Source organism: Crinia signifera, chromosome 8 (genome assembly GCF_055691185.1).
Source record: "Crinia signifera chromosome 8, ASM5569118v1, whole genome shotgun sequence".
NCBI classification, from domain to species: Eukaryota; Metazoa; Chordata; class Amphibia; order Anura; family Myobatrachidae; genus Crinia; species Crinia signifera.
In genome coordinates, this window is record NC_139224.1 from 4,751,565 (window position 1) to 4,770,360 (window position 18,796).

Below are 18,796 nucleotides of genomic sequence, written 5' to 3' on the forward strand. Positions count from 1 at the left end.
GGGAAGGTGGCCCCTCTCAGCTCTGGGCCCCATAGCAGCTGCACTCCCTGCACCTATGGTAACTACACCCATGTATAGAACACATGTAACTGTGATAGGGAAGGTGGCCCCTCTCAGCTCTGGGCCCATAGCAGCTGCACCCCCTGCACCTATGGTAACTACACCCATGTATAGAACACATGTAACTGTGATAGGGAAGGTGGCCCCTCTCAGCTCTGGGCCCATAGCAGCTGCACCCCCTGCACCTATGGTAGTTACACCCCTGTATATAACACATGTAACTGTGACAGGGAAGGTGGCCCCTCTCAGCTCTGGGCCCATAGCAGCTGCACTCCCTGCACCTACGTTAGCTACACCCCTGTATATAACACATGTAACTGTGACAGGGAAGGTGGCCCCTCTCAGCTCTGGCCCCATAGCAGCTGCACTCCCTGCACCTATGGTAGTTACACCCCTGTATATAACACATGTAACTGTGACAGGGAAGGTGGCCCCTCTCAGCTCTGGCCCCATAGCAGCTGCACCCCCTGCACCTATGGTAGCTATACCCTGTATATAACACATGTAACTGTGACAGGAAAGGTGGCCCCTCTCAGCTCTGGGCGCCATAGCAGCTGCACCCCCTGCACCTATGGTAACTACACCCATGTATAGAACACATGTAACTGTGACAGGGAAGGTGGCCCCTCTCAGCTCTGGGCCCCATAGCAGCTGCACCCCCTGCACCTATGGTAGTTACACCCCTGTATATAACACATGTAACTGTGACAGGGAAGGTGGCCCCTCTCAGCTCTGGCCCCATAGCAGCTGCACCTATGGTAGCTACACCCCTGTATATAACACATGTAACTGTGACAGGGAAGGTGGCCCCTCTCAGCTCTGGGCCCCATAGCAGCTGCACCTATGGTAGCTACACCCTGTATATAACACATGTAACGGTGACAGGGAAGGTGGCCCCTCTCAGCTCTGGCCCCATAGCAGCTGCACCTATGGTAGCTACACCCTGTATATAACACATGTAACTGTGACAGGGAAGGTGGCCCCTCTCAGCTCTGGCCCCATAGCAGCTGCACCCCCTGCACCTATGGTAGCTACACCCCTGTATATAACACATGTAACTGTGACAGGGAAGGTGGCCCCTCTCAGCTCTGGGCCCCATAGCAGCTGCACTCCCTGCACCTATGTATATAACACATGCAACTGTGACAGGGAAGGTGGCCCCTCTCAGCTCTGGCCCCATAGCAGCTGCACCTATGGTAGTTACACCCTGCATATTATACATGTAACTGTGACAGGGAAGGTGGCCCCTCTCAGCTCTGGCCCCATAGCAGCTGCACCTATGGTAGCTACACCCCTGTATATAACACATGTAACTGTGGCAGGGAAGGTGGCCCCTCTCAGCTCTGGGCCCCATAGCAGCTGCACCTATGGTAGTTACACCCTGTATATTATACATGTAACTGTGACAGGGAAGGTGGCCCCTCTCAGCTCTGGCCCCATAGCAGCTGCACCTATGGTAGCTACACCCCTGTATATAACACATGTAACTGTGACAGGGAAGGTGGCCCCTCTCAGCTCTGGGCCCCATAGCAGCTGCACCCCCTGCACCTCTGGTAGCTACACCCTGTATATAACACATGTAACGGTGACAGGGAAGGTGGCCCCTCTCAGCTCTGGCCCCATAGCAGCTGCACCTATGGTAGCTACACCCTGTATATAACACATGTAACTGTGACAGGGAAGGTGGCCCCTCTCAGCTCTGGGCCCCATAGCAGCTGCACTCCCTGCACCTACGTTAGCTACACCCCTGTATATAACACATGTAACTGTGACAGGGAAGGTGGCCCCTCTCAGCTCTGGGCCCATAGCAGCTGCACCTATGGTAGCTACACCCTGTATATAACACATGTAACGGTGACAGGGAAGGTGGCCCCTCTCTGCTCTGGGCCCCATAGCAGCTGCACCCCCTGCACCTACGTTAGCTACACCCCTGTATATAACACATGTAACTGTGACAGGGAAGGTGGCCCCTCTCAGCTCTGGGCCCCATAGCAGCTGCACCCCCTGCACCTACGTTAGCTACACCCCTGTATATAACACATGTAACTGTGACAGGGAAGGTGGCCCCTCTCAGCTCTGGCCCCATAGCAGCTGCACCCCCTGCACCTACGTTAGCTACACCCCTGTATATAACACATGTAACTGTGACAGGGAAGGTGGCCCCTCTCAGCTCTGGGCCCCATAGCAGCTGCACCCCCTGCACCTACGTTAGCTACACCCCTGTATATAACACATGTAACTGTGACAGGGAAGGTGGCCCCTCTCAGCTCTGGGCCCCATAGCAGCTGCACTCCCTGCACCTATGTTAGCTACACCCCTGTATATAACACATGTAACTGTGACAGGGAAGGTGGCCCCTCTCAGCTCTGGGCCCCATAGCAGCTGCACCCCCTGCACCTACGTTAGCTACACCCCTGTATATAACACATGTAACTGTGACAGGGAAGGTGGCCCCTCTCAGCTCTGGCCCCATAGCAGCTGCACCCCCTGCACCTACGTTAGCTACACCCCTGTATATAACACATGTAACTGTGACAGGGAAGGTGGCCCCTCTCAGCTCTGGCCCCATAGCAGCTGCACCCCCTGCACCTACGTTAGCTACACCCCTGTATATAACACATGTAACTGTGACAGGGAAGGTGGCCCCTCTCAGCTCTGGGCCCCATAGCAGCTGCACTCCCTGCACCTATGTTAGCTACACCCCTGTATATAACACATGTAACTGTGACAGGGAAGGTGGCCCCTCTCAGCTCTGGCCCCATAGCAGCTGCACTCCCTGCACCTACGTTAGCTACACCCCTGTATATAACACATGTAACTGTGACAGGGAAGGTGGCCCCTCTCAGCTCTGGCCCCATAGCAGCTACACTCCCTGCACCCATTGTAGCTACACCCCTGTATATAACACATGTATCTGTGACAGAGAAGGTGGCCCCTCTCAGTTCTGGGCCCTATAGCAGCTGCACTCCCTGCACCTATGGTAGCTACACCCCTGTATATAACATATGTAACTGTGACAGGGAAGGTGGCCCCTCTCGGCTCCGGGCCCCATAGCAGCTGCACCTATGGTAGCTACACCCTGTATATAACACATGTAACTGTGACAGGGAAGGTGGCCCCTCTCAGCTCTGGGCCCCATAGCAGCTGCACTCCCTGCACCTACGTTAGCTACACCCCTGTATATAACATATGTAACTGTGACAGGGAAGGTGGCCCCTCTCAGCTCTGGGCCCCATAGCAGCTGCACTCCCTGCATCTATGGTAGCTACACGCTGTATATAACACATGTAACTGTGACAGGGAAGGTGGCCCCTCTCAGCTCTGGGCCCATAGCAGCTGCACCTATGGTAGCTACACCCCTGTATATAACACATGTAACGGTGACAGGGAAGGTGGCCCCTCTCAGCTCTGGGCCCATAGCAGCAGCACCCCCTGCACCTATGGTAGTTACACCCTGTATCTAACACATGTAACTGTGACAGGGAAGGTGGCCCCTCTCAGGTCTGGGCCCCATAGCAGCTGCACTCCCTGCACCTATGTTAGCTACACCCCTGTATATAACACATGTAACTGTGACAGGGAAGGTGGCCCCTCTCAGCTCTGGGCCCCATAGCAGCTGCACTCCCTGCACCTATGGTAGCTACACCCTGTATATATCACATGTAACTGTGACAGGGAAGGTTGCCCCTCTCAGCTCTGGCCCCATAGCAGCTGCAGCCCCTGCACCTATGGTAGTTACACCCATGTATATAACACATGTAACTGTGACAGGGAAGGTGGCCCCTCTCAGCTCTGGGCCCCATAGCAGCTGCATCCCCTGCACCTATGGTAGCTACACCCCTGTATATAACACATGTAACTGTGACAGGGAAGGTGGCCCCTCTCAGCTCTGGCCCCATAGCAGCTGCACTCCCTGCACCCATTGTAGCTACACCCCTGTATATAACACATGTAACTGTGACAGGGAAGGTGGCCCCTCTCAGCTCTGGGCCCCATAGCAGCTGCAGCCCCTGCACCTATGGTAGCTACACCCTGTATATAACACATGTAACTGTGACAGGGAAGGTGGCCCCTCTCAGCTCTGGGCCCCATAGCAGCTGCACTCCCTGCACCTATGGTAGTTACACACCTGTATATAACACATGTAACTGTGACAGGGAAGGTGGCCCCTCTCAGCTCTGGTCCCATAGCAGCTGCACCCCCTGCACCTATGGTAGCTACACCCTGTATATAACACATGTAACTGTGACAGGGAAGGTGGCCCCTCTCAGCTCTGGGCCCCATAGCAGCTGCACCCCCTGCACCTATGGTAGCTACACCCTGTATATAACACATGTAACTGTGACAGGGAAGGTGGCCCCTCTCAGCTCTGGGCCCATAGCAGCTGCACCCCCTGCACCTATGGTAGCTACACCCTGTATATAACACATGTAACTGACAGGGAAGGTGGCCCCTCTCAGCTCTGGCCCCATAGCAGCTGCAGCCCCTGCACCTATGGTAGCTACACCCTGTATATAACACATGTAACTGTGACAGGGAAGGTGGCCCCTCTCAGCTCTGGCCCCATAGCAGCTGCACTCCCTGCACCCATTGTAGCTACACCCCTGTATATAACACATGTAACTGTGACAGGGAAGGTGGCCCCTCTCAGCTCTGGGCCCCATAGCAGCTGCAGCCCCTGCACCTATGGTAGCTACACCCCTGTATATAACACATGTAACTGTGACAGGGAAGGTGGCCCCTCTCAGCTCTGGGCCCCATAGCAGCTGCACCCCCTGCACCTATGGTAGCTACACCCTGTATATAACACATGTAACTGTGACAGGGAAGGTGGCCCCTCTCAGCTCTGGCCCCATAGCAGCTGCACTCCCTGCACCCATTGTAGCTACACCCCTGTATATAACACATGTAACTGTGACAGGGAAGGTGGCCCCTCTCAGCTCTGGGCCCCATAGCAGCTGCAGCCCCTGCACCTATGGTAGCTACACCCTGTATATAACACATGTAACTGTGACAGGGAAGGTGGCCCCTCTCAGCTCTGGGCCCCATAGCAGCTGCACCCCCTGCACCTATGGTAGCTACACCCTGTATATAACACATGTAACTGTGACAGGGAAGGTGGCCCCTCTCAGCTCTGGGCCCATAGCAGCTGCACCCCCTGCACCTATGGTAGCTACACCCTGTATATAACACATGTAACTGACAGGGAAGGTGGCCCCTCTCAGCTCTGGCCCCATAGCAGCTGCAGCCCCTGCACCTATGGTAGCTACACCCTGTATATAACACATGTAACTGTGACAGGGAAGGTGGCCCCTCTCAGCTCTGGCCCCATAGCAGCTGCACTCCCTGCACCCATTGTAGCTACACCCCTGTATATAACACATGTAACTGTGACAGGGAAGGTGGCCCCTCTCAGCTCTGGGCCCCATAGCAGCTGCAGCCCCTGCACCTATGGTAGCTACACCCTGTATATAACACATGTAACTGACAGGGAAGGTGGCCCCTCTCAGCTCTGGTCCCATAGCAGCTGCACCCCCTGCACCTATGGTAGCTACACCCTGTATATAACACATGTAACTGTGACAGGGAAGGTGGCCCCTCTCAGCTCTGGGCCCCATAGCAGCTGCACCCCCTGCACCTATGGTAGCTACACCCTGTATATAACACATGTAACTGTGACAGGGAAGGTGGCCCCTCTCAGCTCTGGCCCCATAGCAGCTGCACCCCCTGCACCTATGGTAGCTACACCCCTGTATATAACACATGTAACTGTGACAGGGAAGGTGGCCCCTCTCAGCTCTGGCCCCATAGCAGCTGCACCCCCTGCACCTATGGTAGCTACACCCTGTATATAAGACATGTAACTGTGACAGGGAAGGTGGCCCCTCTCAGCTCTGTCCCCATAGCAGCTGCACCCCCTGCACCTATGGTAACTACACCCCTGTATATAACACATGTAACTGACAGGGAAGGTGGCCCCTCTCAGCTCTGGGCCACATAGAAGCTGCACCCCCTGCACCTATGGTAGCTACACCCTGTATATAACACATGTAACTGTGACAGGGAAGGTGGCCCCTCTCAGCTCTGGGCCCCATAGCAGCTGCACTCCCTGCACCTATGGTAGCTACACCCCTGTATATAACACATGTAACTGTGACAGGGAAGGTGGCCTCTCTCAGCTCTGGCCCCATAGCAGCTGCACCCCCTGCACCTATGGTAGCTACACCCTGTATATAACACATGTAACTGTGACAGGGAAGGTGGCCCCTCTCGGCTCCGGGCCCCATAGCAGCTGCACTCCCTGCACCTATATTAGTTACACCCCTGTATAGAACACATGTAACTGTGACAGGGAAGGTGGCCCCCTCTCAGCTCTGGGCTCCATAGCAGCTGCACCTATGGTAGCCACACCCCTGTATATAACACATGTAACTGTGACAGGAAAGGTGGCCCCCTCTCGGCTCCGGGCCCCATAGCAGCTGCACCTATTGTAGTGTCATCAGTTACTATATGCATTGTTGTCTGGGTGTAGCTGGTTCTGTGTTATTCCTGTTCTGCTTTAGTGATCGTATCATCTGCTATACTGACTTAGGCCAGTGTGACATTTGTTGCTTGCACTCTGTGCTCTGTCTTCTCTATCTGATACCCCTTTAACACTGGAGACCTGGCTCTGACCCGGGATACTAAACCCAGGTTAGTGCTGGCTCCTCAGCTGTACTTAACCCCTTTCAGTCTGTAGGATGGTCCTATGGTGTTGCAACTCCCACAGGAAGCTTGGGGATGGCGTCCTCTCCAGTTATCCCTGTGCCAGCCAATCGGCAGTCTTTTAACCGTGACCCCGGTCTGCCTTTCATACTACTGCAGCTGAACGGGGTCGGAGCTGTGAATAGATAGGGACATGCATGACACAGGCCTACCCTTTCACACCGAGCCGGGACCTGTTAGGCCAGCTTAATCCACATCCTCAGCTATGTGTTAAGGGGAATTGGAGTTCATATACTCATGAATATGTCTGGGTAAAGAGAAACAAACTGGTCTATTACAGAATTAATTTACATTTGTTCTTGTTTTCTTTTTATTTCAGCGGCAAACAATTCACCGTCCTCCTTCCATCGTCCTTATCCCCCGGCGCCAAGACCAAAGTGATTATTGAGACGGTGTTCACACACATCCTGAAGCCGTACCCCACCCAGATCACACAGGCAGATAAACAGTTTGTAACCTTCGAAGGGAACCATTACTTCTACTCCCCCTACCCCACTGTCTCCCAAACCACACGTGTCAAGCTGGCCTCGCGGAACGCGGAGAGTTACACCAAGCTGGGCAACCCGTCTCGTTCTGATGACACCATTGAATACGGCCCTTTCAAAGACATTGCTGCATGGAGTCATGTAAGCAATTTGCAACTAATACTAAATTCTGATCATTGTGTTTGCGGAGGGTTTGTCTACCTCAGGGTTGAGCAGAGAACATCTTTAAGTCCTACTCGTAAATCACGGGGGTCACGCACTTCATCCAATAAGGACAATTAACGTTGGCTCAGTGAAGATATGGAAAGTGATATATGTGGTTTTGGTGGTCATTGCCAACAACAGAACTGGGACGGGGGGTTTATGTATTGAGAAGTGAGAGCATGACCACGCCCATAGCAACCAATCATCTTCTAGCATTTATAGAACGTTGTCCTAGAAATGTTAGTCAACCTTTTCATTGGTCCACTTCTCTTTACACTGATAGATATAACCCGTTTTTCAGTGTTTGCCTACTACATGTGTCTCGCTACGGTCCCTACACACGGGGCGATTTCAGGGCATTTTCTAAGCTGTCTGACTAGATCACTTAGAAAATGCCCCTACATTGCTCCGTGTGTAGCGGCTATAGCGATGCGTGCCGGATAAATATAGTTACATCGCCAGTCAGTGCTCTCACAGGAGAACATGGGCCCTGACAGATCGCTCAGCACACATCACTGTGCATAGCTGTGCGCTGAGCGATCTACATTACTCCGTGTGTAGGGGCCATAGCTATAGCGATGCGTGGCGGATAAATATAGTTACATCGCCAGTCAGTGCTCTCACAGGAGAACATGGGCCCTGACAGATCGCTCAGCACACATCACTGAGCATAGCTGTGTGCTGAGCGATCTACATTGCTCCGTGTGTAGCGGCTATAGCGATGCATGCCGGATAAATATAGTTACATCGCCAGTCAGTGCTCTCACAGGAGAACACCGGCCCTGACAGATCGCTCAGCACACAGCACTGTGCATAGCTGTGCGCTGAGCGATCTACATTACTCCGTGTGTAGGGGCCATAGCTATAGCGATGCGTGGCGGATAAATATAGTTACATCGCCAGTCAGTGCTCTCACAGGAGAACATGGGCCCTGACCGATCGCTCAGCACACATCACTGAGCATAGCTGTGTGCTGAGCGATCTACATTGCTCCATGTGTAGCGGCTATAGCGATGCGTGCCGGATAAATATAGTTACATCGCCAGTCAGTGCTCTCACAGGAGAACATGGGCCCTGACCGATCGCTCAGCACACATCACTGTGCGGCGCTGTGTGCTGAGCGATCTACATTGCTCCGTGTGTAGCGGCTATAGCGATGTGTGCCGGATAAATATAGTTACATCGCCGGTCAGTGCTCTCACAGGAGAACATGGGCCCTGACAGATCGCTCAGCACACATCACTGTGCGCTGAGCGATCTACATTACTCCGTGCGTAGCGGCTATAGCGATGCGTGCCGATATAGTTACATCGCCAGTCGGTGCTCTCACAGGAGAACACGGGCCCTGACATCGCTCAGCACACATCACTGTGCATAGCTGTGCGCTGAGCGATCTACATTGCTTAAATTGCTCAGCAAAATCTCCCTGTGTGTAGGCCCCTTAATTTTGATTATTCAGATATAAGGATTCTCTCAGTAATCTCTGTGCAATTTCTCCCCAGGACCCCCTGAGGGTACACTATGAGAACAATAGCCCCTTCCTAACCATTACCAGCATGACCCGCCTTATTGAAGTGTCACATTGGGGAAACATTGCCGTGGAGGAGACGGTTGATTTGAAACACACCGGTGCCTATTTGAAGGGTCCCTTCTCCAGATATGACTACCAGAGGCAGCCGGACAGTGGGATATCGTCTGTCAAGTCCTTTAAGGTAAGGTCCTGAATAAAGGGGAATATGAATATTGAAGCGCCAAGTCCAGTAGAATAGAATGTTCTCACCCTGCTAGCTTGTAAATGAGGCGGAGAAACTTATCTTTGGAGCTGGTTTATAAAGTCAGGTGGTGGCACTATGTCACACCATGTGTCAGGTGGTGGTACTATGTCACACCAGGTGTCAGATGCTCCTGCTTTTATCTAGATCAGGGGTTCCCAAACCTGGTCTTCAAGTACCCCCAACAGTTCACTGATTCCATGTCACCAGACAAGTGCACAGGTGCTCTCATTATTCAAACACATTTTAAAAGATCCACAGGTGGAGCTAATTATTTCACTTGTGATTCTGGGCTATAAGCTGGCCATACATCTACAGATCGATTGTCAGATTGGGCCGGTTGGAACAAAAACCTGGTAATTACTGAGTGGCAGTTTTCCAGCATTTCAAAGCAAATGGTCAACTGTCATTTGCTCTCATCCATTACCAGAATTTTGTTCCAACCAGCCAGATCTGACCATCGATCTGTAGATGTATGGCCAGCATCATTCTGGATCACTCTTAGGGGCAAATTCCTTCTCAAATGGACAAAACCATGTGCACTGCAGGTGGGGCAGATGTAACTTGTGCAGAGAGAATTAGATTTGGGTGAGTTATTTTGTTTTTGTGCAGGGAAAATACTGACTGCTTTATTTTTACACTGCAATATAGATCTCATTTTGAAGAAAAACCCCAATCTAATCTAACTCTCTGCACAAATTACATCTGCTCCCCCCCCCCCCCCCCCCCCTGCAGTGCACATGGTTTTGTCCATTTGAGAAGGAATTTGCCAAAAGAAGTGAACCAGTATAAGGCCCTCTGTGTGGATACCTGAAAAAAATGCACTGTTGGGGGTACTTAAGGGCCAGGGTTGGGAACCACTGATCTAGATTATCCTTGTCCTTTAAAACATTGGCTATTGAGTACAGTGAATTATATTAAGTCAGACATTCATCGTAATTTTTATTTTATAGGTGATTAAACCTGTGAGTTGTATATTCTAATATATAGCTGTAACTGGTGGCATTTATCTCTAACACGTGTGCACACACACACACACACACACACACACACACACACACACACACACACACTCACACTCGTGCGCACCTCTGGGATTACTCGTCCTGATTTCCATCTCTGTATCTTAGACGATCCTCCCAGCAGCCGCCCAGGACGTGTATTACAGAGATGAAATTGGTAACATCTCTACCAGCCACCTGTTGGTGCTTGATGACTCTGTGGAGATGGAGATCCGGCCCAGGTTCCCACTTTTTGGAGGGTGGAAGACCCACTACACTGTTGGTTACAACCTGCCAAGCTATGAATACCTGTACAACCTGGGTAAGTCGCAGGTGGTCTGTTATTTATTACAGTGCGTTCCTGTCGGTGTATCTCTTCCTGTATCGGGTGTGTGAGCAGTTTGTATAAAATACTATTATTGGGCATATATTCTTCTCCTCCTGCCTAATGGAGGACACAAACTTTGCTGACTTTGCCTGTAGTAGATTTTAACTCTAGAACAGTGTGTTGTTTTTTTTTTTTTTTTGCCTGATTTGTAACATTCTGCAAAGTTTGAGATGATTTGTATCCGTCACTTACAGTAAAACCCCTCATGCGCTCCTTGGCTTTAGCATTGCAGGCTGTCTGTATTCCCTCTTCATTTCCCTGTCCTGCAATATAACACATGGCCCCTATCCAGCTTCAGTGCCAGAATTGTTCTGTCCAGCAGTCTGCTAAGTGTTTGTTCTCTTTGCCCACAGGTGATCAGTACGCCCTGAGGATACGGTTTATTGATCATGTATTCGATGAGCAGATTGTGGATTCGCTGACCGTGAAGATTATCCTTCCTGAGGGAGCCAAGTAAGCAGCTAATGTGTTGCTATGTATTCTCCCTCTGCTTTACCACGGGTGCCCTATCTGTGCTAAAGCTGCGAGAGGCATCCGCTGGTATGGTGGCTGGTACATTCTGCAGATACATATATTGGCCTTAGGAACTCTGTATTTGGCAGTCAGTTTACAAGTGAGGTTCCAGTCACACTGCAGTTGTTTCCCTGGGCTCAGTCCCATTACCTGAATCCACCGCTAGTTGGTCTTGTTTCTATCAGATATTAATGATTGATGTTGTCATCCAGATGTGCCTTTAATCCTTAGTTATATAATGCATTGGAGACCTTTTATATAGCTGGGTGGTTGCTATAGGTTACACCATACTTCTGCCTGGTGCAAAGTATCCCTTTTAGGTATTTAAATATTTTTCCTTTTGTACATTGTTCTTCTTAGCCCTAAAATGTAACCTCCCTTCCAGACATATCCACGTGGAGAATCCCTATGAGGTTAACCGCGCCCCAGATGAGCTGCACTACACCTACCTGGACACGTTTGGCCGCCCGGTCATCGTTGCTCACAAGAACAACCTGGTCGAGCAGCACATCCAGGATGTCATTCTCCATTACACGTTCAACAAGATCCTGATGCTCCAGGAGCCTCTGCTGGTCGTGGGAGCCTTCTATATCCTCTTCTTCACAGTCATTCTGTACGTGAGGCTGGACTTCTCCATCACCAAGGTCGGTACATCCTCGTTCTATCGAAGAGGTTGGGTGTGTATTGCGCTCTACTCAGAATGGTGTGGCAAATTCTGGGCTGTCACGGGAGTGAATTGCGCACTTGTGCAAAATGAGCCGTTTCTTGCTGTGGCTAGCACAATGTAATAAAGTAGAGAGTGCGCATACAAATGAACCTGTACCTATTGTAAATAACACAATATAACAATGCTAGCACAATTTGATAGAGTGGAGAGAGATAAAGTTGACTCATACAGACAAAACCTGTGCCTATTGCAAATGTCACTATATATCCCTCCACTATATCAAATTGTGCTAGCCACAGCACGAAACAGCTAATTTTGCACAAGTGCGCTATTCACTTCCGTGACAACATCCTCGTTCAAGACAGTCTTGTAAGGGTATCGCACTGCAGTACGTGGGTGGTAGTGTGTCACTTGGTACAGCAGGCTTTCTCCTATTGTTACAGCATCTTCAGGGCTGAGGACAAGCCGTTGCTTACTGACCATTAATACTTAGTAGTTTGTGTCTGGTGGTCAATCGTAGTGTGTGACTGTAGGAGGATCAGTAAGGGCAGAATCTCCCTTATCCTGACACCTATATCGCTGGTGGTGGTCGACATAATAACACCCTATACAACAGAAGACCTGACGCTGGGCCTTCTAATAAGCAGAGCTATCCCACGTTAGTGCCCTCATGTGATGGAGCAGTTTTCTTGTTGGGCTAATGTTCCGACACATCTTATGCGTTTTAATTTAGACTAATAAAAAATTAAATTGTTTTTAAGTGCAGACACAACCTACACAAATCCGCTGTTTGCTGGCTGGAGAGGTGACACCATGTCCAAGTATAAAGCACAAAGTATTTCTTTGGGATTTTTTAAATAATAAAAATGCAAATATTTTCACTTTACTTCTCTTCGCCCAATATCGGTCGATCACCCAGATAATTGTAACCTGCATCGGTCAGACATGTCAGATCGCTCGGCGTGCCCGTCCAGCGTGATGTTCCATATGTAAAGTCAACCCACGCCCAGCTGACTGACCTTTCCCCTCCCGTGTGGGCGTGTACTCTCCTTTATTTTCGCTTCTGATTGGCTGTGTGTGTGGCAGGCAGTGTAGAAGCACCACAGAGGGGCATTTACAGCAGCAGCGATGTGTGGGGGAGGCATCAGCAGAGACATTGGGGGTTATTCAGATTCAATCGGTACCCCCGCGCGGTCGCACGGGGGACCGATTGTTTGCGACTGCGTATAGGTTTATATGTGCAGCCGCTGTGTCCATGCGGGGGACACAGAAGTCCGGGCGGAGGGCAGGGGACGTCAGTGGATGGCAGCTGTCCTCGCACCGGGCGCCCGCAGGTATTAGACACCATATAGATGTCTCAGATCTCCGTGCACTGAAGAAATCATTCAATGGTCGCTGATGGGTGAATGGATGCTTATGCATATTGCGAGTCAACCAGAATAAGGGCCATTGTGTACATGTAATAGTGAATATAGTGTAAGCGCCAGGGCTGGCACTACTGAGTGTGGCTGAAATGTATATAAGTAACGGTTATAACAAACTGCACATATAATACGCAGTATGGTCAAACCATTTTAATGATGTTGGTACCGATATTTCCCTTGTTTTATGATTGTATTTGCTTAGATCTGTTATATGATTACCTTTTCTTCTGCGGCAGACGTCAGGGGCCAGAGGGATTACATTGGGTAGAGAGTGAGGTCACGACCTTTCCAGCACCAGAAAGGATAAAACTTCTGGACTGCCCAGAGACAGCCCTGGCTCCTCCCTCCTCTACCCCGCCTCCTAGGCTAGCTTACTTTCAGTTTTGATTGTGCTGGCAGGAGCCAACACGCATTTTGAAAGGGCTGCTGTTAAAGCAGCTTAAACTTCGTTTTAAATTTTTTTTTTTATTCTTATTTTTACACTGACTGGAGTCAGTGACAGAGCAGCAGCGCTGGGGGTCTTTTAGACCACTGCACTGCGCTCCATCACCCGGGACCCGGCAGCCCAACACCACCCACGTGGCTCCCACAAGCGGAGGTGTTCGGCTGGCTCTGAAGCACTGGAGAGCACAGCCGCGACGGGGACCGGGACATCAGCGGTGAGCACCGCTTACAGGTAACGCGCTCCCCGCTGGGAGCGCGCGCGTGCGCATTTCTAATGGCGGCTGAGCAGCCCGGTGGGGGGGATCGCCGGGCTGCACTAGCAAGCGGCAGAACCGCCGCCTCTCGTAGTGTTGTGCACTCTGTCCCGCTGGACCACCAGGGAGACTTTGAGTGTGGGCAGTGGCGTCGGTAAGCGGGGCCGCCCGGCAAGCGCCGGATCCCCGCCATTTTACCGGCGCCACATGAGTCATTTAATCCCGGTGGCCATTTGCTAGTAGGGGGAGGGTGCCTCTCCTCACACAGCCCCTCTCCCGGAGACAGGAGCTAGGATGTACCCACGGGGTTTCCAGCCCTGATCTCTTCCTGCCTGCCTGCTGCACGTGTAAGAAGGACACAGAGAGCTCTCTGCCAGTCTGGAGTTCCATCTCTTCACTGCCGGGCCATATGGGCAAATCCCACCTGTACCTCTCCTACTGGAGCACAGGGTACAGTACTTTATGCTCCTGCCGGCCTTTGTGCTTTGCGGAGCTCAGTGCCACTTTATTATTATTCGCATTGTGCTATGTCTCATAACTGTGTTAACACCATCACTGCATGTCAGAAGTATAGGTGTTAGCTGTACCAGTTTAGCTGCCTCTTGTACAATCTTAGAGGACAGCGATAGTGACACAGGAACTCCTATATTGGTGTCCTGCACACATTGCAAGGCTGGCCCAAGTACCACCGGCCAGCCTGGGCATATGAGTATAGCCTGATGGCGCGGCTACCCTTTCAAAAAGGGACGCCATTGTAAGGACGGAGTCCATGGTACTTTCCCAGCTATCACACGGTTCTGGCGGTCATTTTAACATACTTGCCACCATTGCACGCTGCTGGAGGCTCCTGACTGCTAATGCCAGGGCTGTGCTCAAGCTTGTCCTGATTAACTGCATATTGAATGCAGCTGCTCCCCCAGGTTCTGTGTTCAGACAGTGGGGTTTAGAGCATAGTGGGACAGTATTGGGCTGTATGTAAATTAGGTCATAGCACTCCTGTGTTATATACCATGGTGTTGTTGATGGCCCGTGGCAGCTCATCTCCTTATACTGTCTCTCTTATCCAGTGATTCTATCTCTGGTTACCTATACCTACTCTCTCTCCCTGTGTGTGTGTAGTGTATATATTGTCAGGTGGAAAGTGTATAACTCAGTTTACATTGTCATCTGAGGCCTGAGGCCATATACCCTGTTGCCTTCCCTGATGTATTTTTCCTCTGTGACATAGAGATCGTTAGATTTCTGCAATAAGCCTCTAATTGTGCAATGTGTATCTGCTGGCTGACAAAATAAAAACCCCTTCTTGCTTTCTTCCAGAAAGATACTGTGTTCTCAGATTACAGTTTATGGGGGGACAGTTTGCTGCCAGCTAGGTCATACAGAGGACAGCAGGAAGTCTTATACCCTGCTATCAGGGTGACACAGAGGTCACTGCCTTACTCTAATGCACAGATACTGCGGGTAACATTGCACTGTCACATACAGAGGACAGCAGGAAGTCTTATACCCTGCTATCAGAGTGACACAGAGGTCACTGCCTTACTCTAATGCACAGATACTGAGGGTAACATTGCACTGTCACATACAGAGGACAGCAGGAAGTCTTATACCCTGCTATCAGGGTGACACAGAGGTCACTGCCTTACTCTAATGCACAGATACTGAGGGTAACATTGCACTGTCACATACAGAGGACAGCAGGAAGTCTTATACCCTGCTATCAGAGTGACACAGAGGTCACTCCATTCATCAAAGGCAAGGGCAGCATTGTCTAATGCAGATAGCATGACTTGTATGTTACTAACTCATGAGTTAGCAAAGTTTTCCATAGCAAGTCAATTAGAAATCACAGTGTGTGCAGCCATTACAGTTCTGGTCCAGACACTTAGTGTAAGACACCTCTGCTAACTTTTAAACTCTGTCGGAACATAGTCCAGGCCTGTTTTACCCTAATAGAGCAATAGCTCAATCAGCAACGCTCCCGTCTCTTAAGTAGACAAGGCGCACGGCTATAAGGATTCAGTCCCCACAATACCAGGGGTTATTTCATGTTCTGACAGGGCACTATGGCAAACGTCACCAACGGTGGACTCTGAAGTGTAATTTATCCACAGGATAACCTTCGGTATTCCTGGTCATTGGAAGTTGGAACATTGCACTGTCATATACAGAGCTGGTTGTGGTGTGTACGCACAATACAATCCAGTGTGGGATCTGACTATGTAGTCGGATTTACATTCGGATCACATGCATGTAACATGCAGATCGCACATTTGAGATAATTTGACTTAGTATTCCTCCAGGCCTCTAGTAGCCTTGCACCCCAGCGGGGTAGCATTTTTGGGAGATGCAGCTGTGGAGGTGCAGTACGAACTGTGTAATGGTTAACATTACTACCTCACGGCACTGATGTCAATCTATATTCATAACACACTGGATATGCCCAATCTCGTTTGAGATCACATGGGAACACCAGCTGTTGTAAATAACATGGGTTCCATTCAAACAACGCCATTACCCTAACTGTGTGGAGTTTATGTATATTCTCCCCGTAATTGCGTGGGATTACTCCGGGTGCTCCCGTTTTCTCCCACAAACAATTCGGTTTGTCATTTCTTATGGTTCTCCTTTAAGTTATGTTAGCGGAGTAACACTGGCTGTAGCTTTTATAATTAAAAGCTAATATGGCCTTGACTATGCATCCCTTCAGGGACGCAATCTCACTTTGGTAGAAGTTTTACTGGTTGCCAATGTTGACGGCCTTGTTCATTTCAGCGTCACCATATGCTATATACCTATATGTTGCCTCTTAATCTGTACGACCTATTGTATAGGGGTACATGAATGCATATGTTTATGTTTGTAGGCATTTGTGTATGTACATGTGTATATATATACATGTACATACACAATATATATATATATATATATATATATATATATATATGTGTGTGTGTATATATATATAGCGGTGCTAGGTCAGCATTCTCGCTTCTTACATTCAAACAGCAGTTCGATATAGTTTCCTGTTTGTTTGTTTTCTAATGTATCTACATACACATACATTATAACCAAAACTGATCCTTTTGGTAAATCCGTGTTTTATACACGCAACAGTACATCTTAAGGCATAGACTAGATAATGCTATTATGGAAAAGATGCTTCTGTCTTGAAACCTAAGTGAAAAAGACAGTCCTGTGGGATTTCTGCAAGGTAGAACCTTGGTTTCTAGGTCACCCTGTGCAGGTCCAGTCGGGTGATGCAAAAAGGGTGGTTTGTTATCAACCACTAGGGTGACACTCTGAGTGGGCCTGGCTATGAGCCTACGGCCACACCACCCTGAACACGCCTGATCTAGTCTGATCTTGGAAGCCAAGCAGGGTCAGGCCTGGTTAGTACTTGGATGGGAGACCGTCTGGGAATACCAGGTGCTGTAGGCTTAGGCCTCCCGCTTCTTCCAATGGGTGCAGCGCAAGATCCCGGCCTTGTTGGCAAAACTATACCGGCAGATGGACCCTCCCTTCGGAGGTGTTCCTGTGGTTGGTAGGCCATTGGGGTGGACCAATGGTGGATTGATGGCTTTGCTTCACATTTACCAGGTCACCCTGTATGTGTCCAGGTCTCGAGACCCTGCAGGTTACAGAGTCCACGCTCTGTAATGTCAGTCCAGTGGCTATTCGTTCGAAGGTAGGCTTTTCCCCATTTTTGCTCCTCCTCAAAGTAATTTGTACATTAAAAGTGGAGGTGGGGGCACCTTAATCCAGGAGAATCTGGTTCTCGGATCTGTGAACCCTGTTAGGGGTCTCTATTATCTGTCTGCCTCTGGGGCCCGAACTGCTCACAGGGTTGTTAAGACAACCTTGTTAAGAGCCACGGGATTGAATTCAATCCCAGAATTTACCGTTTGTCTAGGGTTTTGTCCTTTCGGTAGAAGTAGTGGGGGCTGGCCTCCGCCTGTTTTCTTTAAAGGAACAGGGCTCGGCTCTCTCCTTTGTATTCCACAGCCTATGAGCTTTGTGGTACGATCTCCGCTCATTCTGGCAGGGGGTCCTGCAGATCCAACCTCTGGTTGTTACAAACATGGTGGTTTGATAAAATCTTTCTCTGATTCTTTGGGCCCTTTAGGGCTCTTTACAGGCTAACTGGGACAACGGTTTTCCTGTTGACCGTTGCTGCTGGGTGTCTGCCCGGTAGGCTCTGTCAGGTCAATCGCCCTTCATGGTCTTTCCTTCTCATAGAACGGATTCTTTGAAACATTACTTTACACCTCACAAGGTGGTTCCTGAATTTCAGGTCATCCAGGAGATAGTGATCCCTGCCCTTTGTAGGCCGGCGGTCTCTCCTAGGCAGCAATCAACTGGAGATGGTCTGTGCTTTGCACATCTATGTACATCACGCTGTAATACTTTGGCCATCTGACTCTCTCTTTATCCACTAGAGAATTCATAAGAGGGGCTGGTCTGCTACCATGCAGACTATTGCCAGCCGATATCTGCGGTCGTTTATCAAGCAGGATTCCTTGTTCACCTCACTCCCTGTTATTGCAGGGGTACGGGCTCATTCCACTACATCTGTGGGTGTGTTTTGGGCTTTTACAGGTGGTGCAACGGCAGAGCAACTTGGCAAGGCGGCAACTTGGTCGTCTGCCAACGATTTCTTACGCTTTTTTGCGTTTGTTATGTTTGCCTCTCAGAACTCGGCATTCGGCCAGAATATATTGGCCGCGGCACAGGCGCGTCCCCACCCTTAGGTGGCTGCTTTAGGACATCCCAATGTAATCCCTCTGGCCCCTGACGTCTGCCGCAGAAGAAAACGAGA

General features: G+C 50.2%; 1 protein-coding gene and 1 pseudogene across 1 annotated transcript in view; both read left to right on the top strand.

The window, feature by feature from the left end:
• RPN1 (ribophorin I) overlaps positions 1 to 18,796 on the top strand; it is a 28,062-nt gene that overhangs the window by 6,086 nt on the left and 3,180 nt on the right. The window contains exons 3-7 of the mRNA XM_083155623.1: positions 7,145 to 7,451; positions 9,017 to 9,226; positions 10,417 to 10,609; positions 11,029 to 11,128; positions 11,574 to 11,832. Of these exons, the coding sequence (XP_083011749.1) occupies positions 7,145 to 7,451; positions 9,017 to 9,226; positions 10,417 to 10,609; positions 11,029 to 11,128; positions 11,574 to 11,832 (1,069 nt within the window). The remainder of the gene's footprint in view (positions 1 to 7,144; positions 7,452 to 9,016; positions 9,227 to 10,416; positions 10,610 to 11,028; positions 11,129 to 11,573; positions 11,833 to 18,796) is intronic.
• On the top strand, positions 17,300 to 17,418 carry LOC146028125 (5S ribosomal RNA; annotated as a pseudogene).